At 30.8% G+C, this 19,205-nt stretch overlaps 2 protein-coding genes across 2 annotated transcripts; both read right to left on the reverse strand.

Moving 5' to 3' along the window:
* Positions 1–1,193: 1,193 nt before the first annotated feature.
* On the reverse strand, positions 1,194–3,553 carry LOC113861070 (glucan endo-1,3-beta-glucosidase 12-like). Its single transcript, XM_027493678.1, has 4 exons — positions 3,493–3,553; positions 1,830–3,221; positions 1,681–1,729; positions 1,194–1,329 (listed from the first exon to the last, which is right to left on the reverse strand). The coding sequence occupies exons 1-4, from the start codon at positions 3,551–3,553 to the stop codon at positions 1,194–1,196; spliced, it is 1,638 nt and encodes a 545-aa protein (XP_027349479.1).
* Positions 3,554–7,201: 3,648 nt separating this feature from the next.
* Positions 7,202–13,057, reverse strand: LOC113861076 (serine/threonine-protein kinase haspin homolog). The gene is made up of 14 exons (XM_027493683.1): positions 12,846–13,057; positions 12,669–12,761; positions 12,300–12,390; positions 11,491–12,081; positions 10,761–10,907; positions 10,449–10,558; positions 10,164–10,275; positions 9,709–9,801; positions 9,555–9,616; positions 9,344–9,474; positions 9,182–9,252; positions 9,051–9,103; positions 7,694–7,760; positions 7,202–7,357 (listed from the first exon to the last, which is right to left on the reverse strand). Exons 1-14 carry the CDS (start codon positions 13,055–13,057, stop codon positions 7,226–7,228), a joined length of 1,965 nt encoding a protein of 654 aa, XP_027349484.1. The 3' UTR covers positions 7,202–7,225.
* Between the last annotated feature and the right edge of the window lie 6,148 nt (positions 13,058–19,205).

Below are 19,205 nucleotides of genomic sequence, written 5' to 3' on the forward strand. Positions count from 1 at the left end.
TTTATTTATTAAAAAAGTCAGACCAAAACTAGGTCAGGCCACAGACCCTATCAGGCGGCCTGACCTATTTCCATCCTTAATTGCACACACACTAATTTTTATTTTTTTTGTGCGCACGCGCGCACAGTGACGAAGTGTCATACACGTAGACCCAAAAAATTGGAATGAAATGCCATCCACTTAATAATGTCAGATATGTACAATGAATGTAATATCATCGTTGCGCTGGCATCTCTCAGCCCTATAAGATTTTAGAAAATTTGATAACATGCGTAGAGACTAAAAAGTAAAGGTGTTAGGTATAGTTGGCTGATGTCTCTGTTTTGTTCGAGAAATTGAGTGAATTTCAGGAGTGTAAATTTATGGTGAAATTAAATATAATTGCTTATATTTCATTGAATTAATTTAGTTCAATTTCTTTTTAAAAATAATTATTATGAATTAAATCAATCCAATGACAATTGAATTTAGTTCAGATCAGCTTATTAAACTAAAATATATGATAAAGAAGTTGAATAATAAACACAATAAAGACACCTAACACTAAATAAGCCAAGAGTAATCACTTCGGTAAAGTAATACTCTATAAACTTCGAGTGCTCTTGTTTAAGTTGCTTGTTTAAGAGAAGAATTTTCTTTGTATATAAATAGAGGAAAGCGAACTCGGCCATAAAGGACTAATTTTTGTCATGATAATGCACGAGCAACATTATCTAACAAATAGTAACTCAATTAGGAAAGAAAAGAAAGGAAAAATACTGATCTTGAACATGGACAATAAAAAGAATGTTTGTGAGTATGATGATTTTCTTGATTGCCCTTTGGAGTGGTTGCTCATAAACTTTCACAATTTACCAATAACATAATTTTTGCTTATGCTGTTATGAAACGTGACACCATCTACGATTAATTAAGATATTAATTTAAATCCTATCCAAGTGAATTATTTTGCGGAATAACAAACCCCCATTTATATGCAAATGAATTTCCAACACAAACTGACCAATGCACACTGAACAACTACTCTTTTATTACCTGAACCTAAACATAACCTGTCATCATCATGTAATCTTCTCTATTTCACTTCTATTCATTCTACACTTGTACACCTTTACACTGCCTTGTAATACAACAATACAACTTCAACATGGAGTTAAGAGTGACGAACTTCCTCGTTGATTCTTGTGGAAAACTTATACAGTGAGTCTTCTAGTTACTAACGATATCACCAGAACCATGCAGCCAAGAAAAGGTCTCAAACCAGCTGAATGTGAGGCCCCTAAATCTGGAGGGCTTGGGGCCCCTAAAACTGAAGGTGATATACCAGAGCTGTAAAAGATGGAATCAAACAGGACCACGATTAGTATCTTCAAAATTTAGGAAACGTCTGGAACAACTAATAGAAATAACTTATAATTCCAATGATTTTTTAAACTTTAAGTGCATGTAAATACACTGTTTAAGTGTTTATTCGATACACTCTTTTTATATGAAAGTTTATCTTATAAATTTGATCATACAACTTCTTATAATAAGTTGAGAAGAGTTTATTCTGATAATCTATTTTGAGATATTTATTGAATAAGCTAAAAGTATTTAATTAAGTTACTTAATCAAACACAACCCTTAAGAGGTACCAAGGATTTCTTGCAGCAATGAAAACCATGTCATTTCACTTACCCGGATGTGCCTGCTCCAGAAGATGATGGGTAAATGCAAGAACCCGAGCCTAGTCACAGTTCAAAAGAGTACTTCAGATTTTAGAAATGGTCTTCAATTTTGTTAAGCATAATAGAAAAACATGGGAAATTAAACTATTGATATCTTACTCGGATTGGTGCTAACTATGGTGGCAGCGCCTCCAAAGTCACAACTTGTTGGAGCTGGATTCTTTTGGTAGTAGCTGTTAAAGGCAAAAGAAGCATGATTTTGCATTGAATTTGGATTGTAACAGCTCCCACCTTGCTGTATTTGTGAACAATCCACACTTCCCATTCCACAAGCATAGTCCAATGCTGATTGAAGAGTAGTTTCTGGAACTCCAGACTTTGCAACACACCAACTCTGACCCGGCATGGCTTGAGCATTTGTGTTTGGAGGAGGAGGCTGAAGAACACTACCTGAAGGGGGTGGATAAGGAGTCATAGGGTTGGTAGTAACTGGTGGTGATCCTGGAACTGTAACTGGATTGGCTGGATTTGTAGGTGGTAAGGGAACTGGTGTGGTAGAAGGAACTGTCACTGGGGTTGCAGCTGGATTGGTGGGGGAAACTGTGACAGGATTGGTTGAAGGAACTGTGATGATGGTTGGGGTATCAGGAGGTGTGATGACTGGTGTAGGTGGGGTTGGATTTGTGGGGAAAACTGCGGTAGGTGAGTTGTTTGTATCTTGTAGAATTCTTCTGATATGGACTTTGCTTAGCTTTTCTCCAAGGGACAAAGGAAATATCTCTTCTTCCTCTTTTTCTTTGAGCTTTTTCTTTGCCAAATTTTTGGTTGTGTGTACATCAGCATATAATGCAACTATTCTTTTTGTAACATGAGATCTTGATTCAAGATATTTGGATACTGCCTTACTAAATTGAGTTAATTCCATTGAACTGTGAATAACTTGGCTCTTGATTGTCAGAACCACAGGAACATCTTTGCATGGAAGAATAGAAGCAGCAAGAGTGGCCCTTCTAATAATAGATTGAACAAAGTGATTCTCCATGCTTAATTCCCAATTAGTGCTGTCTTCTATTATGATAAATGATTTTATTTTCTTTATAAACTGAACAGTCCTAAGGAGATCATTTTCATATGATGCATTCAAATTCTCTATGATTGATACTGGAAATGCTACTGAGACTTTTACTTCTCTGCTTGTGTGAAGGTTGCTGAGAAATAAATGGATTGATTTCAGAGTAGAAACAAGTAAAGGCATCTCATTTTGGCCTAAGCACTCACTGCCACAACTAATAATGATGCTTCTAATGTCAGCTTGTGGAAGAATGTTTACAAGATGAGCTTTTAGCCACGAAACTACAGATGGTTTTGAAGAAAAAAAAATTTCAACGAAGCTTCTATTCAAGAAGAAATCAACTGACATGTTGGCGTTAGTCAATACAGAAAATGGAATCTGAGATTGGGAGATCTTGTTTTTCTGAAGGAATGTGGTTCCATCAGCTGTTGAAGATGCGGTGTCTCCTCTCTCACGATAGGAAAAACCCACCAAAATACCTGCAAACAGTGGAAAAATAGGATTAAAAGTCCTACTAAACCAATCTCCAGTGTCTTTACCTCTTGATTTTGAACTGATCTCACTACAAACACAAAGTGGGGTAATCCTAAAAACTAAAGACAATAAATTAACACAAGTTATGGGATGAAAAGGATCCACCCCAGTAAGTGGTGCAGATTCAGAAACAAGCAAGAAACTGTTAATTCTTTTACATAGAATATTCATCTGAAGAAAAAAGGTTACTAAGTGATACTAGCATTAGTAACTTACCTGAACAGCAGATAAAGAGAAAAGAGAGGAAGAAGAGGCATAGAGAAGCTTCCTTGGCCATTATGCAATGTAGAGAATGAGGGTGTTGGAATATTGGTGTGATTCATGCAAAGGCATTGCTTTTAAAAACAATGAAACATGGGAGTAAAGGCCCGGACCATGGAAGGTGTTGAAGATAAAAGGCATAAAGGTGAACTGAAAGATGAGTGAAAAGATGGGAAAAGTTTCAACAAAAGAAAACGACCAAGCTGTAATCATAAAGAAAACTAAAATATGTTACTTTGTCACGAAGAATGTGTTTACAAAGTGGAAATGTTTTGGTCTGAAACAACAACATGCTTTTATTCTTTATCTTTCTCAAAGCCCTCAAGTGCAATATCTAGCTGCCTCTCTTCCCAAGTGATAAAATTTACACAATAATATTATTTTTATATTTTTTTTTTATCTCTTTGTTTCTTGCTATTTCACATATTATAACACTTCTTTCTTCTCTCCTTATTTTTCTCCGAAATGTAAGTATCATTATGAAGAAAAAAACACCTGTAAAACTAAGGTTACTCAAATTTTTATCATGGGCAATTTTCAAGTGTGGAGACACTATGTCCTGTTCCTGTGTTATGCACAGACATAACACAGTGTCTTTTGCTAGAAATATTAATTTAATTTAATTTTTATATTATGCACGAATAACTATGGTGAACCGTTGGATTCCTGACTGAGTCATGAATGATGGCTGACTAATGTACCAACCGCAATTTCAACGCAGCAGTTGTTAAAAGAACGAGTAGCTTTTTAAACTAAGGTACACTGTTTTAGGTGCTCTTAATACATTTTTAATTAAAAAAATATTATTACTATTTAAAAAAGAAGATTTCAAATTCTAAGATAAATATTTTTAGGATAATGTTAGGAAATATTTTGTATTTTACTATACTTATTTGTTATAGAATAATCTTGTGAAAACAAATGTTTATCTCGAGTTTTTATTAAATAAATGCTAGAATTTCTATTATTTTTTAAATTCTTTAATAATACTTGCTTCCAGAAATTTAGATTTGAACAATTAGGTCAAGCAATATATAACTTGAAAGAGTAACACTTGCAATCAACAAAAAAAATTATGTCTTTTTCTGGGAGAAGACTCACAACAAGGCATAAGCTCTGCTCCATAAAGACGAAGGGAAGGAGATAAGGAAATAAAAAAGTGGCAGAATGTATCATGGAGAACCAAAACCGTATAGAATTCCTGTATCGTAATATAACTAATTAAGCAAATTTTAAATTATTATTATTATTATTATAAATATGAAACTAGTTTTGCTACCAATATATTATGACAACGAAAAATGTACATTTTTAACTGTACAAGGGTGGAAGGGGGGACTGGGAAGGAAAAATTACTTTAATTGGAAGATGAGATCAAGTGTTTATACTTTTTGGGTAGTGTATATGCTATTCTCTGTGTGAATCAAATAGCACAAAATTATTTTAACCAGTAATCTCAAATTGTGGCAACAAAAAAAGAGTACGCATTTTCTGGCTAGAATAATAAAATATGATTTTTAATATATTTTAAAACAAAAACAAGAAAAGCTTTTTAAATTGAAAAAATTAACTGTTATGGAACAAATATTACAAGACTAAAAAAAAAATGGCTCTGACATCAGAAATCAGACCATGTGCCTTGGCGTCAGTTTGGAATATCTACTAAGGATCTAAAGTTGAGTGGGTGGTGTTAAAGATTTGCATGAAAAAAGAGTCGTATTCGCTCAGCAGAAACCACTACTAGGAGTAATAGATTGACGCTTCATTAAAGCAAAAGAGAGTCTTGAATTTATTTGTCCTTGTTTTTGTGGGATCCAAAGTGTTGGATGAAATTAGAAGAGTTATTCGGCGTAGTAGGCCCAAAAATTTCTATTTAAGTCAGTTTGTTCGTCGTATGCAGTCTAGTGCAAACAGATTCAGAAATGGCAATGCCCTATGTATGGTTGGGGACAACCCATGTGGAATAATCCATTCTGCTTGCTCTCGTTTTAAAAGGACTAGTGCTGACTAGGTCTCTAGCCGAAAGCAAAGGAAGAAGGAGAAGGTTGGGGTTGATGTAGTAAGCTAAAAGAGTCCATTCTGAACTCTAAGACCAAAGAAATTGAAGGGCAAGAAGACAATTCGTCTAATAGGATAATCAAGAAGACAATACTGTTAATAAAGTTTGTTGTGCCTTCCAAAAAAGAAAAAAAAATGGGTAAAAATAATTCAATTCATAACTAAAATAAATTGGATTTAAAAATCTGATTTTTTTTAAAATAAGACATCCAATCCATTTTTTTTCAGATTAAGATAAATTTTAGATTTCATATAATAAAATTAATTTTCATGCTAAGCAATTAATTCCTACAAGCACAAGCTTTACAGCGCCCAAATACTCCAATGCCCTTACACAAGCCTGCCCAAATATATTTAACAGTTCGCTCTAGTGCAAGATACAAGCCTTATTGCGTTCAAACATATGTTTTTTATTTTGTTAAATTTTTTTACTTATGGTCAGTATTATATATATATATATATATAATATTTTTTATTAAATATATTTGAAAAATTATATTTTTAGTTATTTTAAGATAAGTAAATTTTATATCTTATAATAATATTTTTAATATATTAATTTAAAATAATATTACATGTTATATTAAATAAAAAGTATAAATATTATGTGTATATATATTTATTTATAAATTTTGCTATACTAAAAAAATATATTATAAAAATCAATTTTAAACTAAATTTAAATTTTAAAATCAATTTTAATCTAAATTTTGAAAAAATTATATAAATTAGTTTAAAAGTTTAAAATCTAATCTACATAATTAAATTTAAAAGAAATTTAAATTAAATTTATATAAATCTAATCCATGTATTCATTCTATAATAGATATTCGAGGGCTAGGTAGCTCCCTCCCCCACCAAGAAACAAATCGGTGGTTCGGTGATGTTGCATTTAAAAAGTATTGTCCGATATTAAGCGATTGCGGATTTTGCGGGATAGCAACATGTTCTAACACGATAGTGCGAACATGCATATACCATGCGAAGAAATTCGGCATAGAAAGCTTACGGCATGTCCGTACCTCACTGGTCATTTGGATTCTTATATAGCTCATGAATGTAAGCAAAATATAGTCGATTAATTCAAAATTTTCCTAATCATTTTTTCTAGTGATGATATTAATTTTAAATAAAAGAATTGAATGTTTTGCCATCTCTTTTCTTTCGGTCGTCTCAATTTTGCTATGCCCATCTTAATATTTGCCACACAAGATTAAACCTCCCTCAGAATTATACATTTTGCAGGACTTAAAAAAGTTTTGTAAAGTGAAAACATCGCAATGTGATAACATTCCCTCAGAAAAATAAGCGACCATCATATGCTGTAACATTTACAGAAGAAAACAATTCTTGCCCTTTTACCTGCATAATTGCATTGCTGAATAAGTTACAGTAGCTGTTTTGAGGTCATATATTCACTCTTATCACATTTCGATCTATACACAACGTTTTCACTTAGAAAAAACAAAATTCGCCTTGTATGGATCACGATGAACCGGAGTAAACACCCTCCATGGATGCAAGAAAGTAGAGTAAGTTTTGAGAAAATGGGAAGGTTAGGAAATAGAAAAGCAACAGCCCAACAAATCCTATTTATAATTTGAAGGTATTTACCAGAGCTTTTAGCTTCTTAAGCTTTTGGTTCAGATTCAACGAACAAGTCAGTGAAGAAGGGGTCAAGAAGTGCTTCCTTGGCCGAATTATACTTGTCAAGACGTTTCTTCAAGGAGCGTAGATCTCTCTCGTTCTTTGTACTACGTTCCTGCAATAACAATAGTTCAATGCATTTAAGACTAGAGTTTGTGACCGTTCAAAATAGATGTTGCTCAACTTGAGTATTTCCCAAAGTAGCACACCAAAATGAAAGGGAATAGTATATATTCAGAACGGAAATGAAATAAAAAAAGACTGACTCTTAACAATGAAACTATCCTGAAATCTTGTCGAGTAATGCACAGTGGCATGGCATCGAAGCATACAAAACAAGACTTGCAGAGTCATATCTAAAACAAAAAATTGAAATTCTAAAAGAATGCTTATTCATATACGAATACAAGCAAAACTGGTACGTGGCTCTAAAAGTAGAGAGAAGACTTACAAATGATTTCTTCGTGAGGAGTATGTCTACCAAGTAGATCAACCATAACACGTTGGTTTTAGGATAACTGTAAATTTGAAAAGGAACAAAACAAGGATTCAGTGTCTGGAAACTACAAAACAACAAATATTGGAACTTATACACCAAGACTAATGTCAAGACATAGGGAACTGTGCTAAATCTTATGATACCAAATCAAATTATTATCTTGGCGTGGAATTATACTTGAATCAATCGAATGTCATGGAAATTGTTGACACAAACAAATATCCATATAAGCAAAGGCTACAAGGAAGATTTAAGAGGGATATGTCACATTTGTATTTGTATAGTTTAAAAATGCAAAGTATGACAGGAATTTTACACATAATCACTCCAAGACCCACATAAGTAAGAATCCAAAACCAGCTTTAACTCATCCATCAGTAATTATGACATGTGAAGTACATATTCCCTCTCTTTTCTCCTTAGTTCCGTTTGCCAAGGAATTAAAAGATGTCAATTTGCCAATCCTTTTTCTCCTGTTTCTTTAATTAAAGTTGTGGCACCATAAAGCAAACTGAAGAGTAAAGACAGAATGTAGCAATTTTTTTATAAAAAAAAGTTTTTTAATGGGGTGTCATTTTTTAATTAGAGAGATTAAAAAGGAGACTGGCGGAACAAGTGATTTGAATCATTGACCAGTCACATACTTCACTATAAATATTGAACACTACTTTAAAACAGCATACGTATCCATGTCGGACACGTATATCTGATACCGATACGTGTTGGATACATCTAAATATTTATTTTAAAAATATTTATAGTTTAATTTATTTTTAAAAATTAATTTCTAGCTTAATACGGCTTAAATACGATTAAAATATAATTTTTAATCATTTGATACAATTTAAATAGAATTAAATAATATAAAGACAGGACTTTTTTTAAATAAAAATATTAATTCTTTTATAAAACTCTAATTTAAATAGAGAATAAAGTATGTAATTTTTGTATGTATTTATAATAAAAAATATTTTAATTTAGTTACTTAAATAAAAAATATAAATAATTTCATATTTTTTTTTTAAAATATAATTATCGATATATAAATATAACACATTAATATAAATAAATTATTAATATTTTTTTATAAATATTTTGTATATATATAAAGTAGGTTATTTTTTTAAAATTTATATTAACATATCTAAGCAATATCATATCTTGAATTTCAAATTATCCGTGTCGTACTGACCATCGAGGCTTCATAGTTGAACACCATATGACACTTGTAATCAAGCATTCAAATTCTCATTTTCCAAGTTGAGTGAAATTATATTTTAATAATAAAAAATAAATATGAGAATCTTACCGTCCTTCCCACCAATCTTCAGTCACATCCTTCATCCTCCGATATGTTTCTGACTGCATGTGTTACTTAGAATCATTAGTGCAATCGGATGGCACTGACGGAACTTAGAACTCTAAAAAAACACTCCTCACCTGTTTGTCCCCTTTTGGTCCTTTAAAAAGTTCAGGATCAGAAGAAAGATCTAAATACAGTATTCTATTACCTGTGTGAATAAGACAGTTAATCATACAAGTGACAGATTTAAATTTAAAATCCATAAACATATGACATGAGAGGCAAAACTTTAGCGCCACCTGTGTTTATTCTTGATAAAGTAAAGTCGATAATAGATATTATCAATCCATACGTTTTGACCAACATTGTCCTGCCATCAAGAGTGAACTGCAACGTTATAGAATCACTTCGGCTGATAAGTATATTTCCCCTGAGCGATGAGATTTTCATAAATTAGTAATAATGCCGATGCAATGATTGCATATATAATGTCGCTGCAAGATGACCCACCAGTGAAGATCACGATGTTCAAATTCATACGCAGACTCAGCCACAGCAAGCCCAGCTGTAACCTGTATTTTATGATGGTCATTTAACCTAAATATTAATCCCTAATCAAGCTGCTAATCACTCAGAAGGTGCAATCATAACAAATATAAGATACCTGAACCAGCAAAGTCCTCGCCTCGTCAAAATTCAGGAGCGCAAAACTTTCAAGATCCTTGCCACCATGTTCTTGTACGAATACCATGTAACACTAGATGTAAATTTATGTTAGTATATTGAACATATACACATTCAACCGTTCAATGCGTAGATTCTTGTTTGGGATATGTAGCCACACCCGATCTATGAAAGAATGGATTGCCCATTTGATGTAAAAGTACTAACAGATACAGAAAATTAGTAACAAAAGAGTATATCCTCGTTCTTCACATATCTATTCCCAACAATCCATTCTTTTACATAACGCCTTAGTTTGTGAAAGCGAAACACAGCTAGCATACGAAGAGGCTAGTAGCTAAAAAACCCACGCCCACCATTTTATGTTTACTACAACATATTCAAATTAGAAATTAGAAATAAACGTATGATCATAAAAAGGTTAAAACGGGAAACCTGTTTGTCTGGGAACTCCCTTGGGTGATCATTCTCTGAACCATGTTTAAGATCCCAATCTTCCCAAGCTCGAATCAGTGTTGCATCATAAGGACCCTGACATACTCTAAATCTATCACAGAAGACAGAACCATAGATAAATGAGACACTAGCGGTACTTAGCCACAAAATGAGTGAAAAATTTGACTCGGTAATAGTGATTTTAATCTTGGCCAGACAGCACCGACCCTTCTCCAGGAAAATGTTATTGAACAGAAACTTAAATTATTAATGTCGGATACTTACTCTATGCAATCTATGAATGCTCTGCATAAATTATCCGAATCTCCATCTTTTCCTCTCAATTGATTGAGAATTTTGCAAAGAAGCACTTCCTCCAGTAATTCTTCTGATCTCTGTAGTACATAAACCCAAATAATTCATTAGCATAACAATACTTCTGTCAGGGAACACGGCATCCAATCAGTTCAATTAAGAAGGTAATCATCAAGATGTCCATCATATATTTTATCGTAGCAGGGCAAACATAACTACATTTGAAAAAATAAATCGAAGGAACAAAATAATAGTATAATCTAATATAAATGCTATGGTTACCTTTTGAATTTCCCCATTCACTCTGAAGTCCCCATCAAAAGGAACAATTTTGCAGACGTAATTGTTAACCTTGAATGCTTCTCCAAATGTTCCTTCACCAACTTTCACAATAGTTTCTGAACCACTGTAAAAAGAAAAAATGCCTTCCTATGAATATGAGGATGCTGAATCATAATTCCAAAATTGGACTGAAAGTCGAAAAGTCATTACTTTATTATTCGCAGTAAAGGAACCTCTGAATTGAAAATGACTAAAGGAGTTTCTTCATATACTAGATGTGAGGTTCAATTAATTGATTTCTATGAGCTTGAATTTTCAGATTTATAACAGAAGTATATTGTGATTCTGAGGAAAAAGCATAATCTTTTTCCAGTTTAACAGCTCAGGGGAGATTAGAAAACTCTAATGCATTCAAGGAAAGAAAAACCTTCAACTCAGTAGTTAACATCAAATTGACTGCTTAATGCCACATTCTGATATTTATTGCAAACAAAGTTGGAATGCAAAGTAACAATAACAATACCGAGCAACCAAAGGGCCTTTACTGTGATGCTCAACTATAGAAGTGAGTGGCATAGAAAGTAGAAATAGTGCCTCTCAAAAAACAAATTATTATATATATGGATGCAGTGACAAATTAAATTTATTTCAAAATCCACAAGTACACACTTATCCTAACCTTTGTCGCCAATAAACCAAGATAGCATGATACTAAAAAATAAGGAGTGACCCAATACCTAGAGAACATATCTCGTAATGTTGAAGGTACAGACTGTCCACAAATTTCTAATAAAGCAGAAAATGGATTAATATGGTCACCGTCTACCAAAGATGATGTCGATGCCAGAGAAAGTTTCCTAACAGCATCTTCAATCTCTTCGTATCCTTCATTGTGAGCAAACAGCTTCTTATCATTTGTATGCAAATTAATTTCATTCTTAATAAGACTGTCATTTATTAAACTTTTCTTGTCTCCAGTTTTGACAGTATGCAGAAGTGATTTAAGCTCAGTTCGCTCCAATGTTCTCAAGTCTAAAGAATTCAAATCAATATCATGAATAGTTCCCAAAGTCGTGGCTGGAGTATCTAATATCTTGGACAGTGTGCTCGAGGGACCAGAGATGGGGTTTAATGTTCTGGAGTGTAACCATTTTTCTAATCTGGAGCATGGAGCTGGTATTGGGCCCTCTTCTGCCATATTGCCTGAGTTCCATGTGCCAACTTTCTTGGGTGAGGGGCTCTCCTCCAACAACTCAAAAGCATCAACCTCTTGAAAGTATAGCCTCTCCTTTTCAAAGTTTGGCGGCTGAACAAACTTACCCTATACATATGAAACAGACAGATGATAACCAAACAGTTTAAGTCTGCTAGAATAGCATTGATTAAGATATCATCTGACGTTATTTCATTGTTCAAAATTAAAAGAAAATTGCAATCCCCAAAATTTAAGGTATAAAAAAGGTACAAGCAGATGCAGAATACAAATCTATTTTACTAAGATTGCCAAGCAAAAAATAAGACATGATTTAACAGACATACTTTGGGAAGAGCAGGTTTCCCTTTTCTTTTGTCCTGCTTCAACTGAGGCTGGTAAACCAGACAAGCACCCACCGCTATACTTGTCCTTCCTCTGTCAAAAATGATTAATTGAAAATTAGATGAAACCACAATTCATGATTTGATAGTACCAAACAGAGCACAAAACTCAACACCTTACATTCTTGATAAAACTCAACAACGTTTTTAGATTCTAGTAAAATAAACTACGATTAAGATTTCTATCTGCATATTCCAAAATCTACTCCTTCCATAAAATGACGAAAGCATGTTGAAGTATATCTTCTAGCTAATGTGCATTGGAATGAGGAACAAACTTAAACTCAGAAGGAAGAGTAGTTTCAAGCAAACCTGGTGGAAAGAGAACGATTCCAACTGACTCGCTTGTTTGGATCGGCCAAACTCACCCGACACAGACGCGGTCGACTAGAATCGGAAGCCGTTCTAGAAAAATCGATCGAAATTAAAAGCAAGTTCCTAAAAATAAAAAGAAAATAAAATGGTAAAAGGGTACGGAGAAGGAGTTACGAGTTGGAATCATTGTGGTTATTGCGAAGGTTTCTTCGGTGGTAAACGACCTGGATTTGTTGATGGTGGTGCGTTTCAGCGGCAAAGAGTTCAGACCAAAGATCACCAGAAGTAGTTGGTGGCGGTGCATTTGAATTTGAAGAGGAACAGTGAGGAAGAGTGATTTCTGTGGCCTTAAGTGCTTTGGAATTTGAACCTGCGCTCGGATTCATGTTTCTGCTTCTGCTTCTGCTTCTGCATCGTTCATTCCTACGTTCCCATTTTAAAAACGCTGCCGGGCGGGAACCCGCCAAACCCCAATAGGGCTACAATAAACTTATTAACTATTTTATAAATAAATATTTCTATTTTTAAAAATATCACTATTTTTTATGAGTTATTATGGTAAGAAATGAGATACCCACTATAAAATTTAATCTAAATACAAAATTATACATAATTTGAATAAATATGTAACTTATAAAATAATATATAAATTACATGTATGGAAAGACTAATAGTATATTTGAACGAGAGATAAAATAAAATATATATAAAAAATAAGAAATAGAGTAAAAAATATATGTTATTTGGAGAAATTAAAATAAGTAAGAATAAAATAAAAAAATAATTATATTATATTAAAATTTTAATTTTAACAATTTTATATTATATAAAAATAATTGAAAATACCAAAAATAAAATAAAAGTTTAAAAAATCTCATCCTCCCGTCCTCGTGACTCTATTTCATGACATGAAAGAACAGATATGTAATATGGTGGATTCCACACAAAATTTTATATTTCATATATCATATACGGCCAAAACAAATAAATAAAGTACTCTAAAATCTATTTGTTCACTCCCTTGACATTTTAATTCGCTTTATTTCAGCTTCATCAAACAATACTTTAATCATTCAATAAATAACAGAGCATAAGATAATCGATATCCATACAATTAAAATGATCCTAAAGAGAGACTATTCATGGCATAGCAAGTACAAAATTTTAGAAGCTCAATTTGTTTTCACTTTTTAAGAAAATGGATATTAGTTCTTAATACTTTTATTGGGTCAGAAATAAAATAAGAAGAAATAATAATAAACATATATATTATTTCAATGAGGAAAAAAATGCAAGTAAATAATATTTTTCATTTGTTTTAAACATAGTAAGCAAAATAAATAATTTTCACGACATCTTCCTTTTTCTTATTTTAATTTAAAGAAATTGTTAAGAATATTTATAATTAATATAAAAAATAAAAATTGTCATTATTTATTTTATTAATTAGAAATATATATTAAAATTTTTTATTTTATATAATTTTGTATAAATTAGTATGACTCTAACTTACAAATAAAGCTTTTAACCATTAATTATATAAACAAAAATATTTTAATATATATTATATTATATTTTAAAAATATAATAAAATTATATTAATATAATAAAATATTTAAAATATAAGAAAATATATCAAAATAACTCTATATAATAAAAATATTTTTGGAGATAAAATATAATTTTTATTAGTAATATATAATAAAATTAAATATTTTTAGTTAAAAATACTATTTTATTATATAAATTTTAATTAAACATATTATATAAAAACATATAAATTTAATTATTATATATTCAACTACGGTCAAATCAATAAACGATACATAAATACCTTCGCTGATTTAATAACTAGTCGGATTTAAAAATATTATATTAGAGCTCTCTCTCTCTCTCTCTCTATATATATATATATATATATATATATATATATTGAGCATAAAGGAAACTTACATAAGAATATGAAGTTTATAAATTGTTAAATTAGAATATATAAATTATATTAATCTTTAAAAAGTTGCCGAAATTTTTAAGTAATTATATAATTTCTAAATCTTATAAATGTAATATTTATATATATTAAATATAAATTTACGTTTTTCACTCCTATATATATATATATATATATATATATATATATATATATATAATATGATCTGACCGTATACATTTTCTATATGTTTAAATAATGAAATGATATTTTAACTCTTTGGATAGACGGGCCAAATCTCGACCATTTCTTCCTTGCACAATGGTGAGCACAATATTTTTATCAATACATTTTTTAAATATAATATAAAAATAGAAAAATTCAAAATAACACACTTAACGTGAAAAAAAAAATTAAAAAATAAAAATCGCACGCTTACACAGTCACACTGGATGGTCGCACTCGCACCCAACAATTTCCCACTGAGCTCAAGTATTGGGGGATCCAGCCCATTGGAAACGCTTTACATCCAAGTGATAATCCTTCCTTAATGTCGATAGTTAATAGTGGTTATCCATCGTTACACAAAATTAATTGAACGAAAGAAGTCCCTTTCCTAAATGAAACAATTAAGCAAATTCTTATTATAATCACCAAGTATATTTTTTATTAGTTATATATAATTGTAAAATAAAAGAATTAGAAGTTTTATATAACATTGTTAGCTGTAGCAACTTACATATTTAAATATCTAAAGTTTCATACTAAAATTCAAAAATAAAAAAATATATATGCCATATTTCATACGAAACAAATGAATTGTTTAAGAGTCAAAATATGGCATGAGTTCACCTCCTATGCTTCTATGGGAAAGGTTTGAGGGCAAAGCGATGTCACCCTGTCTTGATTCTCATTAGTTTAGAAGGTGAAGAAAGCCAAAAAATAATAATAATAATTCTGTCCCTCTCACACCACCGTCAGGGTGAATGAATTGCATTTCACTAATTTGTGGTCTAAAATCAGAATTGAAGGTAGTATCATGAATCACAACAAATATGCAAATTTTGATTGGGACAAATAATTAGATTGAATCACCAACCATATATATAGCAGGTACTTTAGATAAAGTCGTATTAACCTCCTGATGTGCTTCACTAGAAAGACCCATAAGCATATCCGTGTGGATATTGACATGCTTGGTTTGGTTGCTAGTGGAATAATTTGCCAATACACATATGCCAAATTAAATGGCCAATAAATCACATCAATCCGAACCATGAAGCTTCCTAAGTGGAGCAATTGAGGCCATTCAAGACCCTTTTATTTATTTATTTTTGGCGTAGATGATTCATGTGATTTGATCACTGACGCCATAAAGTACACAACAATTATGCACTTTGAGATATATCAGAGATCGTGCTCTCCAATCAAAAATAAGTACCCAGTATTGCCACACTACATGATTTTGGCTGATGACTAATTCAACTCATAAATCTGCTCCAGACCGAGTATTGATATATTTCAAATCAATTTTGTTAGGGTATCTTTTTCAACGCGAAGCACTATCTATACCAGCCAACCTACTTTTCTTTCCTTAGTTGATCATGTAGTTTTGTAATCATGATTACATGTTTTGTAAACTGTAACTTTCTTGCCCCCATTGATGCTTCTAAAAGGTTTTGACGGTTTCAAGCTTTGCCCCTCGACGTTCTCCATTATTGTACAGCGAGTTGTGTTCATTTCCCAGAAATTTCAGCTTGTACGTGGATAATTAATCATGATAACGTAAAAAATTAATGATAGTTTCCAAGACTTATGTATCAAAGTTCATTTCAAATTATATGCGTATTTCAACTAGAAATTACCGATTTAAACATATTATTATTTTGCAATGTTGAACAACTAATTTAAATAACGTTTTAATAATACAGTAATGATAACAACGAAAGAAACCAATTTGTAATTTTGTTCACTGGATAATTTTTTATGTAAAGACTAAGTGAAAAAAACAACAAATAAACTTTTGTTTAACTTAAAAAATGGTAAAATTCTGTTCCACTTTCGTAGATGGATCTCTTGCAGTTAAATTTTCATATAGATATACATTTTTACCCTTTATTTTATTTTTAAGATTTAACAAAAATAATTAAATATAAAAAAAGAGCCATTGGATAAATGCCAGAAACATGACTGCACGTAATAAATCCAAATAATCCAATAATTAATCTAATAAATGATCCTGCATAGTCGTCGTTGGGTCCACGTGGGCGAATTTAAGTGAAATACAAGATTAAGGCTATTAAGTTCTCAATTAACCATATAAATTAAAATGGGTAGATGGTGTAAAGAATAATAACAATGATAATTTCTCAATTTGGCATGCTATTTTGATGCCGGGATTCAAGGAATATTTGTTCTTCATTTTTTTAACGTCTCATTCACGGGGTCATTAAATTATTTATTCCTAATTTTCCTGAAAAGAACAAAAACACTGATTTCATCATTTCATGTGCCTTTGTCATACATTGAATATTTTTATTAAAAATAAATTTATTAAGTCAAGTAATATTGTTATAAAAGACAAAAAATTATTTTTTAAAAAAGTATATACTCAAAATCAACATTATTAATTAAATTACAATAATTTCATATTAGTTAACCATGTTGTCATAGATTTGCAAAATAAAATAAAATAAAATAAATCTAGTACTTTATCTAATATATATCTCATATATACTTTATCTAATAAATATCTCATAAATATTAATTTCATTTTTTAAAAAATAAGTAGTAAGTATTATATAATTAAAAATAATATTTATAAATATATTTTTGTTCAAAATTAAAATATTCAATTATGAGGTTTCAATTTTATATTATAAAAATTAATTTAGTATTATGTTTGAAATTTTATTTGAATCACTGATTCAATTAATATTGTTTAAAAATGCACGGTTATTTCATGAAATTTTTTAGGCATGATTTACTGTGTGGTGCAATGATTTTTTATAATAAATAAATCTACAAGCAAGAATCATTTTTTAACCTTTTGAACTTTGAAACATTTTGTTTTTGTTTTTGGTTTTTAATCCGAAAACATAAAAAAGTGAAACCCTTTTCACTTTACCATATTTTTCTCATCATTGTTTATTTTTTTTTAAATTATAAAATTCCTTATTTTGGACATGTTTTAATCACTGATATTTTAAACATATATATTTTTAAATCTTTTATGAATTTTTTTTCTTCAATAAGCTCATCTTTTTATACTCTTTTTTTCTTTTTAAATTTCAACTACACTTTACTTTTTACTATTGAATTGTATAAAGTATATTATCATCACAAGATCAAAAAGTATATTATATGAAGAATGACCTATTTTTCAGTTTATTAATGACGCATATCATTGGTAACTTTTTCTTCATTCAGATTTTTAATTAAAATTCTTTCAAATTAATTACTTATATCAATTATAGTCTTAGATTTTTGTACACTGTACACTTGCTTAAGGAAATTCCAATTACATCGATCTCACTTAACTAGATTTCAGTGGTATACATTCAAATACGAAATATTTTTACGTAAAGCACCTGTTATGGGCTAAATAATGAACGAAGAAATAGATTTATCACAAACACTTATAGCGTATTCATATAATGAATTGAAATATTGCATGCTACTTGAGTTTTTTTTTGAACGGAAAATGACATACCTGTCTTGCGACTATTACTCCAAATCAAATTCTATGCTATATTACATGTTTTAATATAAAATTCATATTAAGAACCAATTTAGATATATACATTAACATTTTAACTAAGTTCCATCCTTCAAAATTAAATTTTATTATTTAAGATGAACTAGTTGTTTTAGCATTTGCATGAAGGTGAGGAAGGGGAAGATTGTAGATTTACAATTATGGTGACACCTAAAAGGTGTCCCACTGTAGTGATGAAATAGCTAGTTTATCCATACTTTATAGTTCATAGGACCCGATCCATTTCTTTCTATGGTTATGGTGGTTGGCGTGTACGTAATAGGTTTAAGCTTTTCGCCCATACACTTACCATATTGGTTTATACACCACATTGAGACTAATATTCTTAATTTATATATACAAATAAAACAAGTTTTTCTCTTAAATAAAAAACTAGTTTTTCACATGCAGGTGTTTTCGATCGCCATAGCTTGTAAAGCTCAGTTTGCCTTGTGACTAAGATGTTTAGGTCGGCGATTATCTTCCTTTGACCACAAAATGATGATGATGAGATGGACCACAGACACAGATCCTACGCGTGAAAGAATTTAAGACCTTCCTGAACTGTTCAACCAAACATATGGATCTACATTACAAGAATTAGTTCACAAGATCAGAAAAAACAATTGATCCATTTCGGTGTCATCTTTTAATTTGTAGCATCCTTTTATACATTTCCACCTACCATGTTTACCCTACAATAACCACTTTATGCATGTTGGATTAGGTGCACTATTGAATTATAAAGAGTGTATATACAGTGGGTATTTTGTGTTCTTTTTTTTTCTCTGTTGGTGTAATTTTATTTCACAGTTATAATTTACTGTAATTTTTAAAATTTTCATGT

Source organism: Abrus precatorius, unplaced genomic scaffold (genome assembly GCF_003935025.1).
Source record: "Abrus precatorius isolate BTA unplaced genomic scaffold, Abrus_2018 Scaffold3, whole genome shotgun sequence".
Classification (NCBI taxonomy): Eukaryota; Viridiplantae; Streptophyta; class Magnoliopsida; order Fabales; family Fabaceae; genus Abrus; species Abrus precatorius.

Coding starts and splice junctions, on each gene's coding strand:
- LOC113861070 (XM_027493678.1), bottom strand. CDS start 3,553: ATGGCCAAGGAAGCTTCTCTATGCCTCTTCTTCCTCTCTTTTCTCTTT. Junction 3,222..3,492: donor TCTCTTTATCTGCTGTTCAG/GTAAGTTACTAA, acceptor CACTGTTTGCAG/GTATTTTGGTGGGTTTTTCC. Junction 1,730..1,829: donor CATAGTTAGCACCAATCCGA/GTAAGATATCAA, acceptor AACTGTGACTAG/GCTCGGGTTCTTGCATTTAC.
- LOC113861076 (XM_027493683.1), bottom strand. CDS start 13,057: ATGAATCCGAGCGCAGGTTCAAATTCCAAAGCACTTAAGGCCACAGAA. Junction 10,276..10,448: donor GCATTCATAGATTGCATAGA/GTAAGTATCCGA, acceptor CTTCTGTGATAG/ATTTAGAGTATGTCAGGGTC. Junction 9,617..9,708: donor CGAGGACTTTGCTGGTTCAG/GTATCTTATATT, acceptor CATAAAATACAG/GTTACAGCTGGGCTTGCTGT.